Source organism: Vombatus ursinus, unplaced genomic scaffold (assembly GCF_900497805.2).
Source record: "Vombatus ursinus unplaced genomic scaffold, bare-nosed wombat genome assembly UNPS02010304.1, whole genome shotgun sequence".
Taxonomy (NCBI): Eukaryota; Metazoa; Chordata; class Mammalia; order Diprotodontia; family Vombatidae; genus Vombatus; species Vombatus ursinus.
In genome coordinates, this window is record NW_020950082.1 from 5,433,146 (window position 1) to 5,447,233 (window position 14,088).

Here is a 14,088-nt window from a genome sequence, read left to right on the forward strand (position 1 = left end):
CTATTACTTTGATCTTATTTGCTTTATCTGAAAACAGCAGTTCCATTGTGACAATTAAAATGATTATAATCCACAATGTATAGTATGTACTTACAGTGAACAGAGATAGAGACTGGACCTGTAATTTCATTGGTTTAAAGCAAAAGTTCCCAAAGTCGAGGGGGGGGTGGTGCTGGAACCATGGCGGGGGGGGGGTTAGTAGTAGCCTCAGGTACAATTGAAGAGTACTGAATAAAAATAAAGGGGCAGTGGAAACATAAGGAAAGAAGACAAGAGAAGAAAATTTTGAAAAAAACATTTGTACATGTTTCATCTGTGGGCAACAGAGTTAAAGTCATAGTGATTACATTATTTTCCAAATAAACACACAAAGTGCAAGTTATAAACTATCAACGGTCAAGTCCACTGACAGGTCTTAACAAGCAAGTGTTGGCAAAACAACAAGCATGTAGCGTATCACTGGGCAAGAATATTTGCATGTAATGACTTGTTTATAATATGATATTATACAGTTACATGACACAATATTGTATCATCAAAATTTTAATGCAGGAAAAAACTCACCAATTTACAATAAATTTATTGATGCTTTTTTTTTTTTAGGCAATCAGGTTTAGTGACTTGCCCAGGGTCACACAGCTAGTAAGTGTCGAGTGTTTGGTCTGAGGCCGAATTTGAATTCAGGTCCTCCTGACTTCAGGGCCAGTGCTCTATTCACTGCACCACCCAGCTGCCCCTTACAATAAATTATTAAATTTAAGATGCATCATTTAAAAAAATATTTTGTATTTTTTTTTGAAATAATGATGCAAATTTAATTTTAAAAAACCATTAAAGGGTTAAAGAAAGTAGATTTCCAGGGGCCACTGAGTAATTTTTTTAAAGGGGGTGGTAGGCCAAATAAGTCTGGGAACCTCTGGAAGTGTTCCCTGGTGCGCTTGGGACAGCTAGATGGCGAAGTAGATAGAATGCTGGGCCTAGAGTCAGGAAGACCTGAGTTTAAATCCAGCCTGAACACACTTACTAGCTGTGTGACCCTGGGCAAATCACTTAACCCTGTTTGCCTCAGTTTCCTCATCTATAAAATGAGCTGGAAAAGGAAATGGCAAACCACTTCATAGTCAGAGAAGACTGAACAACAACAACAGCAACAAAAGCTCCCTGGTAAAGAATCTACTTTGCTAATGCACATTGTCACTTTCTCTGAAACTTACAATCCTAGGAGTTGCCATAAAGCAGAAGTGTCAAACACACCTCCTGTGGACCCTAAAGCTCTGGAGTGCAGACTTGAACCAGATTAAAATTAACTGGGAACTATGTAACAAAATAAACAAAAACACAATATAACACAATGTTATCACGTTGTTTTCTAGGTAAACATTTAGCCCACAGGGATCCTTCCGTAGGGTTTAGTGGTGCCCCCCCCCCCATTTCCATTTCATTTGGACACCACTGTCCTGGACCACTGAGAGTTTAAGGAGCTCAGCCAGGATCACTCAGCTGGGAATGTCAGGGGCAAGCTTTACCTCAGTTCTTTCTAGCATGGGGGCCAGCTCTATCCACTATGCACTAAGCCTCTTACAAGGGTCTTTCTTAAAAACTTATTTGCAGAGATGTTATCTAGTTGGAATTGTAAATAAGAAAAAAATTTATTATATACTACCCTTTTTCCCTCCAACATCAAAAATTTAGAATATGTACACCCAAGTAAAACAAACCCTAAATGTTTATAGACAGAAATTCATCCACTCAACAAACATTTATCAAATAATTATTATACGCATCATACTACAAAGAGGTGGAGAGTATAGTGTGTTAAAGGGATTGAACTGAGGCAGAAAACCTAGGTCCCAATCCTACTCCTGTGACGAACAAATATCACTCTGGACCTGTGCCCTCATTTATAAAGTAAAAGCTTTAGATAATCTCTAAATTCTTTCTACCTCTAAAATTATATTTACTACTAAGTGTAATAGAAAGCAATGGAAGTAGGAGGTATAATCTCAGACACGAAGGGGTTAATAATCTAGAAATAAAAAAGTATAAAGTATGAGAAATACGAGCACATTAGCAGGAAAAGAGGGATTTTGTAAAATGAAAACCTTGGATTTTTATGAGAGGAAAAACTAGAAACAATGTGCATGTCCAAAAGGGAGAAAGCTAAACAGACCAGTACATGATTATAACAGAGTACTATGATCATAAGAAAGACAAATTTTAAAAATACAGAAATATAAAAAGTCTAAGAAAATTGAAAAAGTATAAATACACAGACTACAAATATAGAAATATATGCTCAAATATACACTCATAGAGACTGAAAAATTTACTTATTCAAAAGAGAACGATATGTGAATTTGTCACAAATTGTTTTTAAATATTAAAATGGACCAAAAAACTAGCAAGAATGCACATAAAGAGTGAAAAGAGTAACTCAATAAAATGATGAGGGTGGAATAAATTCACTTATACCCATCCTTTGTTTTCCATTCTCACTCCTCAAACCTTATCTGAGGCCCTTGTATTTTTTCATACACTATCAAGTTAGTGTGCTTGTTTTCTAAGGTAGCACATATACAACCTTTCCTCCATGATAAGATCATAATGATTTAAGTGATACATGACTTCATTCCTGTGATTATTCCCTCCACTGATACAAATCACAGTACCTTAGTAAATGGTCTCTACAAGTTGGCATAAGCTCCAAAAAGAAAAATTATTACTTGTGAGGGGAAAATAGTTCCATTTCTGTCTGGCTACATGTGTGTGTGTGTACCACTCACACACATATACACACACTCATACACAGAGAAAAAACCATAATAGCTCATTAAGCATTTCATTAATATGACATTTTCTTCTTACAAAGCACACTTCTAAATGCTGCTGAGGTAGGCAGGTATCTTTTTTTTTAAATTAGAGATAGGGAACAATGTTCTTAGGAAGTGATTGTGCTATCACAACAAAAAACAACAACAAGACATTCTTAAGGTACAAAATGGGGCAGTTAGGTGGTACAGTGGATAGAGCGCTAGGCCTGGAATCAGGAAGACTCATCTTTGTGAGTTCAAATCTGGCTTCAGACACTTCCTAGCTTGGCAAGTCACTTAACCCTATTTGCCTCAGTTTCCTCATCTATAAAATAAGCTGAAGAAGGAAATGGCAAACCACTTCAATATCTTCGCCAGTAAAACCTCAAATGGGGCCTTAAAGAGTCAGACACAACTTAACAACAATAACAAAGTATAAAATTTGCTTCCTATAGACAAAAAGAGTCTCATTATGAATGTAAAGAATAAAATAAAATAAAATACACACATCCCCATCACCCTTCAGTGTCCCTTATTCAGTAACTAAACTAGCTATTTACAGGCACAAGGAAATTGCCAATAAAGAAATCATTTTAAAAGCTCAATTTTATTGCATTTTAAACAATTCAACACTATTGCAAACTCTCTGGAAATACCTATCTTCTATGCTCACAATTTCTTTGCCTGGCAAGCAACTCTACGATCTTTGGTTCAGGACTGCAGGAGAATACGTTCTAATGTCTACTGTACTTGTCACACATAATAGCAGTTGATAAATACTCCAAAATGCATTCAGCAAACATCATTTAACATGACTTACTGGTATAGAATTTGGTTTAGCAATTCATAATAGTCACTGAGCCCAGGATATTTTCTTTCTTTTTTTTTTTTGGTGAGGCAATCAGGGTTAAGTGACTTGCCCAAGGTCACACAGCTAGTTGGTCTGAGGCCGGATTTGAACTCAGGTCCTCCTGACTTCAGGGCCGGTGCTCTATCCACTGCACCACCTAGCTGCCCCCTGAGGATATTTTCATAAGTAGGAAATGCTGAAAGTAAGTATCTCACTAATAAATGTGTTTGGAGACTGATAGGAAACCCTCTCAAGCCACCTTTAAAAAAAAAACTACAGAAAACAGAGGAAAGCTCTCAAATGTCTAATTTCAACAGGTGATATCCCACAATATATTCTAAAGTTTGAAAAGGTTAACATAGCTTTATTCAGATTTTAATTCCACAACAGAAAGGCAGTTTTATACAAAGCTCTTCTTAGAATTATCTTCCCAAATAAAACTTGATGCTAATCTATGTCTTTTTTATAATTTTTTTTTGGTACAACTATGATCACTCAAATTATAGCAATATTCTAAGCAATGGATTACTCTAAGTCAACAGAAATAACAGTAATTGATAAAGAAACCTAGAATCCATCCACAATGCTCTTTTCTTTCCTATATTCTATACAAAGCATTTTTTTCTTCAGTGTCTTAAAATACTTTCACCCTCTACCTCTTTCCTTCCCTATCTTTTGTAGTCTTTCACAAGTCTTCTCTAGTTCATGAAATAGTCTATTTACCAATGTGTAAATAACCAAATTTATCAAATTCATGACCCATTCAAAGTGTGCATAGCACTTTATTATGTCCTGAACAAATTAAAAAGCATATACCTACTCTCTGCCCTCTAGCAGTAAACCATCTCAGACTTGCATAGAAATTACAGAAATGGGTCGGGACAGATGGGTAAGTAGCTCGGTCACTGCACTCATATATAAAATGCAGAACTCTTACCTACCCATTCCAGATCATACCCCTAACACCAATCTAGTATTCAATTCCCACCACCACACAAAAAGGTATGTTTTTGGAGTCTACATATTTGTCAACAACTTACTGGAACTTCAAATGCTTCCTGGGTATCATCCAGCATCTGGATTTTAATGGAAATAAGTTTTCCCGGGGGTGCTGTGGGCAATTTCTGTCCATGTTCCAACGTACTGATCCCAGCATTCTCAGGAGCTCCTAACCGTGATCCTGGAGTTGGCTTCTGCTCTATTTCACCCATGTTTAAAGTAATCTATATAATATCTAAAGAAGAAAGAAAAGAAACTGAATTAGAAGAGTACATTTTTTTAAACCATTTCACAGTATTTGTCACCACTTATAATTTTTTTTGCCAGGAGTGCTGCACATTATGAAAAGGTAATTCACTGTTAGTCCCTTAGTTTCTAGGGACTAACTACCCATAACATAAACCAATAGGGTAGCATACCTAACTATTTTTAATAGAATCACAAAAGTTTTACTAGGGAGCATAGGATTTAGAGGTAGAGGGGAAGCTAAGTGGTGCAGTGGATAGAACACCGGCCCTGGATTCAGGAAGACCTGAGCTCAAATCCAGCCTCAGACACATAACACTTACTAGCTGTGTGACCCTGGGCCAGTCACTTAACCCCAATTGCCTCATTAAAAAAAAGGATTTAGAGGTAGAAGGGGCCTTTGAGATATAATTATTCGTATATGCTACAGATTAATAGCCATCCTCTTTAAAAAAAAAAACAAACTTCATTTTCAGCTCAATTATCCACAATGGATCTCCCAAACACTCCAGGGCACTCCCCCCCTCTCCCATTCATTTATTCATCCAACAAGTATTTGGTAAATACCTACTGTTTTCCCGCTATCCAAACTAGGTGCTATGAGGTTTACACAACACAAAATAAATATTATGCAATTTTGCACTCAACAAGCTTACAATCTGGTTTTGAAGAAATGATATACATATGAAAAATGCAAGCCAGCGTAAGACTGGGTCAAGACAAATAGGCCAAACAACAAGTTTTTAGGGATAGAAAGAAGTGAAGAAAGTAAAGAAAGAAATCAGTGAGCTGGAGAGGTGAAGAAATGCTTCATAAAAAGGTAAGAAGTAAACTGGATACTGGAAAGGGATAGATAAATAGCTAAAGGTCTTTCTCCTGGATGCCCAAAGAAATTCAATGTGAGCACTAGAGATATTACTACTGTTTTACAGATGAGGAAACAGACTTATGTTAAGTGATTTGCTTGTATTTACACAGTTAAGTAAGTGTCAGAGACGAGATCCAAACTCCAAATCTGGTAATACTCTCCAATCTCCCACTGTGCTTCTCCAACAAAGATGCACATAGTTTTCAAAGCTTGATGTCACAGTGTTCCATTTAACTAGGAAACCAACCAAGACACATTCTATGGTGGAAAAAGCCATGGCCTAGGAATCAGAAGATTTGTGCCCTTGTATCACCTCTGACATTAACTAACTTGTGACCTTTGTTGAATCATTTTACTTCTATAAACTTCATTTTCCTTATCGAGAATATAAGAAAATCTTCCAGGTGACATTCTATGGCTCTATGTAGGAATAAATGAGAAGTAAAAAGACACAAACAAAAGAACTATTACCAGGTCTTAAACTGGAACAACTGATATGACCGAGAAAATAGGGAAAGCAGGAAAGGGAGACCAATGAAAGTCAGAGAGAAGGGAAGAGGGAAAGAAAGCCGAGTTCTGTTTTGCATATGATTAGTTAGAAGTAATGCCAGATAGATACACAAAACAGGAGCTTAGGGAAAAGACCAGGCTAAAGCTATAAAATTAAGCATAAAATAAAGCTATAAAATTAAACATACTCACAAAGAAGATAGTTGAAGCCATGCAAACAGATGAGATCTCAAAGGAAAAGAATAAAAAGAAATTTAAGGAGTTAAGGAGTGAACTTTACATTTAGGGCTTGGGGGAAAAAAAGAACAATTAGTTCCAAGAGTTAATAAAAGAAAAATGGTAATGTAGTATCAAAGAAGTAAAGTTTCAAGAATGATGAAGCGATCAAGTGTGTTAAAAAGTAGAAAGCCTTATATACTTGATACAATAATTAAAGTTAACTTCACCTTTCTTCTCTTCAGGAAAAATCCACTTCTTTCATCTTATTTCCAGTATCTTACTGCTTAATCCTTGTTTGTCCTCCCTTGAGACTTCTCTCAGTTCTTCTCTCAATTCAAGCTTTATAAAACAGACCAAGGCATAGTCTCTCTCACATCCAAGGGTTATAACAACAAAATGAAATAAACTACTGTCTGAATAATCAAGTACCCAAGAGCCTAACTCAACAAATCCTAGGCAAATCTTGAATTGTTGTGAACCATACTAAACACATCCATAACTCTAATTAAAATAAAAAGGCATGTAGTATTGGCTCTCTAGGTAGTAGCTCAGAATATCACTCTAAACCTCAATTCTTCCTTACCCCTCATTTTACTGCCCAGTTAGTTTCAAAAGGCTCTGGTAACCACTTCCTAAAAAGGATTTCCTTTGATCTGACAAAAAGGGAGCCTGTGTATCATCTTAATAATGCCTGCTAATACTCAGTGACCTCTTCATCATCTCCCCCCAAAGATGGCTACTCCTTGTTGACCTTTAAAGGCAATGAGCTAGATACCTAGTTAAGGATCAACCTTTTTTGGTGGAAAAACTTTTCTTAAGAGTTGCTCTGGTCACAGGATCATACGATTTATAGCTGGAAGTGGGGCTTACAGGCCACCTAAGCAAACTCATTCTTTTTACAGATGAGGAAACTGAAATCCAGAAATTTCACCTTAAATTTAAACCCTAACTCCTCCCCTTATAGTAGTACTAGCTTTATAATGAGTCCTAAGCCACTCATTTTGGTGAGGGTATGGGAGACGTAGATTCAGACATGTACTTTCATTTGTATGAAGAATTCTCAGTGTGTAAACTCCTTCCACCAATGCAGATCAATGACAAAGATCAACTTTCAGAGAGTTGCCTGGGGCACTTCCTAAAATGGCTTGCCCATGGTCACAGAGTTGTGAGTGGACTAGGACCCAAGTATTTCTGACTTGAAGGCCAATCTTGTATCCACTACTTCCAGGCAACCACTCAGACCACTCATATTATATGTTTGTTTGGGTAGTTTTTCCACTCTTTTTCCTCTTCAGAATAACCCACATTATGCATATGATATGGCATAAATAAAGGGTGAAAATGCAAACCCACAATCCTCAAGAATACAAAAAACTCTGTAGGGAAATTTCCCAAACTAATCTGGCCACAGTATACTTTGGGACTAGAAATATATTGAATCAACTTATAAATATTTAACTTCACGGTCAAGACCATCAGATTCTCAAGGAATGAAGAGCACATTAGCCAGATGCATAGTTAGCACATAAGCAAGGAATGGGTATTCGTAAGAAGAAGAAAAAAAGAAAGAAAAGAGAAAGAAAAGAAAACCACAGGACTGAGGTCAGGGCTGTAATCCCTTTCTTCAGTTTTGCTTGTCTTTTGTTAAGGGGGTAGGAGTATATGTGGATACACAAAGGGGAGGAAGAAATCCAAGGATCAAGAGGGATGATTTGGCATGCCTTTTAGTGAATATGGACAAGGCTTCTGGACTGGGCCTTACCTTGAAAAGTACATTCCCAGTAGAATGTAAGTGTTTAGGGGAGTTAAGAGCTGAGAATGGGCTGCATTTCCATAACATAGTAGAATTGAAAAAAGATGCAAATCTATTATGTACAACTTGCTATTCCTTTTAAATATCTAATAAAATTATGACATCACTTTCTTTTTTTTTCTTTTTTTCTCCCCCTTCCCCTGACTAGAGATGGCTACCATCAGGCACAAGTATATATTTATATGTAACACAATTCTATACATAATTCTATTTATCAGTTCTTTCTCTGGACGAAGATAAGTGTCTTCCTTCATATATCCTTTGTAGTTAATTTGGGCATTTATAATTGTCAGAATAACTTAGTCACTCAAAGTTGTTCTTAAAACAGTATTGTTGTTACTGTATACAACATTCACTTGGTTCTGTTCATTTCACTCTTCATTATTTCATCTAAGTCTATCCGTGTTTTTCTAAGACCATTAAGCTCATCGTTTCTCACAGCACAATAATATTCTATCTACATCTAACAGTCACATATAAGGAGAGATTCAGAATATGTCACATTATTACAAACAGCTGCCTTATTAATTCATTAGACTGAGATTGAGTAAAAAGAAAACTGAACTTGACACATGATTGATACCATTTTCAAGAGTCTTAATTCATAAGTATTTATAAGTCAGAAACAGTGCTAAATGTTGGGACCACAAAAACAAGTCCATGCCTCAAGGAGCTTACATTCTAAAAGGAGGGACAACAATGTGCATATATAGATAAAAACAAAACACAAATAAAATAAATATAAAATCTCCACTTTTATCTTAAACAGGAAGCATCACAGTTGATCTCTTTTCCTATCACTTCCACAAGTTCACAAAAAAACACAAAATGGAAAACCATCATTTTCCATAAATTCCATATAATGTTCATATGTCATCACCATCCCATAACCAATACTATCATAAGTACCAATATTAAGGATTGTTGACCTGGAATTTCTGAGATCATCTAGTCCATTCCTCTCATTTTTTCCCCAAGGGATTACAACATCAACAAACATTTATTAAACTCCTATTATGGGTAAAGCACCAAGCTAGGCACTAAGGGAAAAAAATTGAAAATGAAACTATCCTTGCCCCCAAGGAGCTTACATTCCACTGAAGAAATATAAGTAGACAAATAATGTAAATACAAAATGATTCAAGAGAATGAGAGACAGCTAATAATTGGGGGAAAAGGAAATTTTCTTTTATGGCTAATGGCAGCTGAAGAGTGCTTTCATCAACCAAGGATTCTCCAGGATGGAGTTGAGGAAGAAGTGAAATCTAGAAATGGGGCCAATTATACAAAGATATGTAGGTTGAATATGTAATGCTGTACTGGATGGGGTAGGGTTCACACCTCTTAATTAAGCTCTCAAAAACATAGACCATTGCAGGGACAGCTAGGTGACACAGCGGATTGAGCACCAGGCCTGGATTCAGGAGGACCTAAGTTCAAATCCAGCCTCAGACACATAAACTTACTAGCTGTGTAATCCTGGGCAAGTCACTTAACCCCCACTGCCTAGTCAAAAAAAAAAAAAAAAGTAGATCATTGGAAGGGTTCCTTGTTAAATTAAATTCAAACTAAGTTAAATCAATTTGAAGATAAGTTCTTTTAAAAAAAAAAGCCCCCTCCCCAAAAGTGGATTTATTCAAAGCAACAGGTAGAATAATGGTTTGAAGTCCAGAAGCAATCTGAAATATACCTTGGAGGTACAAAGGTGAGAGAAAGTACACCACAATGTAAGGGTGACCATCCTTTCACACTCTCTTGTTAGCAATGGGCGAAGAGGGGAGAAGAGAACCTTATCCAAATCTGATTCATCTAAGCTCTAAAGGAACCCATTGAAGAACATGGTTATACTAGGGCTGTGTGGGGAAGAAACAAGCCTAAATCAGAACAATTGTTTAAAGCAGCAGGGCAGACTGTTTCGACTACTTATGGAGATTCAGATAAGGCAATTGTAAGAATGTTCAGAGACCATTATCTGTTAGGGTCAATTTACTTATTTCAAAATGTCTGTGGTCGGAAGAAAAATCTCCTAAGATTCACTGTTTCACATCATGCAAATACTTAAGACAGGCATGGTTTGAACCATTTGACAATCTGAAGAAACCCAGAAGAAGACGTTAGCTTTCTCTAAGTAGCAGCATACTATTTTACCACTATGGTAAGAAAAAAAAATCAAACTTCTGAAATCAAATAAAGTGTCCATCTCCCCTCCCCCAATAACTCCAACTTCTCCTTAAACACATCTTGCAAGGTATCAAAATGCCACTTTAAAAAAAAAAGAACTATCATAAGTCATAAGTCATCAGTCATAAGAAAAGTCCATAAAACAGTCATTAAAAAAAACTTTCTATTGATATGTCTAAGGTCATTTGCATAAAAATATAATCTTTCTTGATCACAGCACAAGAAATTCAATCATCTCAAAGAGAGTCTACTCAAATCTACAGTTGGTTATAATCTGACCCAAACAACCTTCTGTTGGTCCATTTTTTTCCCTCAAACTCAGAAGTGTTAAGGTGATGTAACTGAACTGAAATGTCTTAGTTTATTATCACATGCCAACTTTGTGATAAAAAACTGACACTGTAAAACTCATATTTTTCCTGCCTGATTAAAACAAACTACATTTTAGCTGGAAAAATTAGTCTGTTATTTTTATATTTATATACATAATATATACAGACATCTACTTATATGTATGTTATTGGGTTAGTAGAGCATATTCACATCTAAATGCTCAACATACCTTTAAACCTCATTATTTTTAGTTACAATTTGTGATTTCAACAGCTTAAGAACACCCCATAAGGAAACTCCCTATACCAATGTAAATTAACAATTGATCAGCAATTTATAACGAACTTGGGGGCACCAAGAGTTTAAGCAATTTGCCCAGGGTGACTGAGACATTTATCTATCATCGAAAGTGGGATTTGAACCCATATCTTCTAGATGCTATCCACTACTCTGCCTCTTGAGCCACCTCTCAAAGATCATATCAAGACAAAAACTGAAGGGACAGCTAGGTGGTGCAGTGGATAGAGCACTGGTCCTGAAGTCAGGACGACCTGAGTTCAAATCCGGCCTCAGACCAAACACTTGATACTACTAGCTGTGTGACCTTGGGTAAATCACTTAACCCCGATTGCCTCACTTTAAAAAAAAAAAAAAAGACAAAAACTGAATACAAGGTATTCCAAAAGTCTTAGTGCAGTTTTAAGTTCTTAAGTAGCTATCAAAGCTATTTAAATTATTAAAGCTTCAAATTGCACTCAGACTTGGGATACCCTGTATAGCTACAGTAGGGGCATTTGAAAAGCAATATGCTGAAATCAAGCTGAGAAATAAGATTCACAAAATAAAAAGAACAATATAACGATCATGCAGTGTGACAGAGATTGCTGGATTTGAAGTTGGGAACACCAACATTTTAATCTCACTTCTGGCACTTACTAACTTGGTGACTATGAACAAGCTGCTTAACTGAGCCTGTTTCCTCATCTTTAAATAAGGATAAAACTACTTGTAGCATCTATACCTCACGGAGTTGGTGTGAGGCTCAATGGATAACAAATAAAACATGTCACAAACCTTAAAGAGGTTATGTAAATAACAGCTGTTACTATTAATTCAAATACTAATGCTCGCTTTACGATGATTCCAGTAGCACAAAGTTGAACTCCATAAACAAGACAGTCTAAGTTGTTGTTTCATTTGCTTTATTTTGTTTTTGCTGAACAAATGGATAGTTTTAATTACAGAAAAATCCTTGCACACTTAAAAGATCAAAAGAGCTGGGGCTGCAACCAAAAATAACTTACCTAGAAAAGTTGAGGATAATCCTGAATGAAAAAAAAAAATGGACACATAACAAACTGAAAGTCTTCCAGGTATTCGTGGGGGGAAAAAACACCAGATCTCAAATGAAAAATCGATATATAAGATCCAGAAGAAATATAAGGAAAATATTAAAGACAAATTATAAAGACCTCATTAAGGTCAAACTGTTTACTTTTTATATATGAAAATGTTATTATTAAGATATTTCTTAGCAGCAGACAGTCAAATCATTACTATCATAGTTTGGGGCTGAGTTGAGTCTGATGGGGTGATTCTAAAAAACAAAATTGGGTAGGAAAAGGTAAAAAGGTGCAATTATCTCATACTTTTCCAACACTATTAGAAATACTCATTTTTATAAAAACAATGTAAGTATTCTGTAAGTAGAATTTTCTTCTACTTAGGAACATAGTAAATTGAGAGCTGTGTGGGATCTTAGACACCCACTCTCCTTCATTCTACAAATGAGAAAATTGAAGCCAAAAGAGGTCACACATCTGACAAATGTAGGAGTTAAGATATATACACAAGTCTTCCTGACTGAAAGTTCATTGATCCTTAGGTTCCTGCTTTGCCACATACATTGACTTATTCTTATCTATTCATTAAAATAAGACCTCTGTCAAGCAACACTTGGTTGGTTGCTCCAACTTTAATTACCCAATATACTCACAAATAACAAAACTTAATTTCTTTCAAAAATCTGTGAGATTTTACTGTAATCATCAGAACCTCCAACAATAAGTAACATAAAATGACAATTTTCTCTTCATTGTCACGTGGCTATCTGTGAGAGGATTACAAGAGTAAGATTCCACAAGGATTCTCCCTCCGCCCCAGAACACACACACACACACACACACACACACACACCATCTGTGGCCCCCAGTTCCACATAACAGTATACCTCACTAGTTTACGAGATACTGTTTTCTTCTAATTCACATTCACTCACTAACCGGTACTAAGACCTCTGATCTTCTTTAGCCTAAAAGCTATTTAAAATGAAGTAACAAGGAACACTCATTCTTGCAATTGCTCCTCCCCCAAAGAAAGCCTTATGTTCATAATTATGCATAAAGTCTGAGATATAAATCAATCATAATTACAATGAACAAGGAAGCAGAATCTCTAATATGAATGGAGAATTATAGAAGAATTAAAGATTAAATGAGTCAGTAAATCAAAATACATTTAATACCTCCTATTGCCTGGTACTAACTATTTAGGAAAGGCAAAGAATAAATTTACTGTTATATAGTTTATGAAATTCATAATAGTATTGTTTACTGCTATTTCAGAATTAGTGTCTTAACAGCTCACAAAGTACAAAAATGATAAGATCAATATTTTTCAACATTGGTGTTATGGCAGAGCAAAGCAGAAACATTAATTATTTTTATCAGAGGGCAGAAGAAGTCTGAGTTTACAAACCCCTTGAAACAACTATGCAAGCAAGTTCTAAGAGAAGTATAGACAATAAATCTCAGTAGAACTTGTAGTTATGATGTCTAATCTTGATTGTAGAAACCCCCGCCTGGGGCAAATAATTTAACTCAGCTGTCCCATGAGGCAATATGAGTTTACAATGCTCTTTTATTTTATGTGAAAGTGATGAATGAATAAAGGAGTCTAAAGTAATGTATCAAAATAAATACTAAGTATTTTTGGTAAAGTTTTTTCCAAATTAATTCAGAAAGAAGTGTAGACAGGATAACCCTAACAGCTTCCTTAATTAATAATGAAGTTTCTATTATGAAGTTCACAAACACTTGTGAACTTATTTCACTGAATGCCACTCCATTCTTGCTGTAGTTTCACCACTATGAAAATAATTTTCTAGAAGCTACATGACAAAACATAACCATATCCTACTTTAAAGAAAAATATTTCATTGACATCAGTCTTGCAATGAATCATAATTTACTGTTTACAT

At 35.7% G+C, this 14,088-nt stretch overlaps 1 protein-coding gene across 2 annotated transcripts in view; it reads right to left on the minus strand.

Moving 5' to 3' along the window:
- The window catches only part of FARP1 (FERM, ARH/RhoGEF and pleckstrin domain protein 1), a 331,129-nt gene that overhangs the window by 267,138 nt on the left and 49,903 nt on the right, over nt 1–14,088 (minus strand). For both annotated transcript variants that reach the window (XM_027854091.1, XM_027854092.1), the window contains exon 2: nt 4,701–4,894. In XM_027854091.1, the coding sequence (XP_027709892.1) occupies nt 4,701–4,871 (171 nt within the window). In that variant the 5' untranslated portion in view covers nt 4,872–4,894. The remainder of the gene's footprint in view (nt 1–4,700; nt 4,895–14,088) is intronic.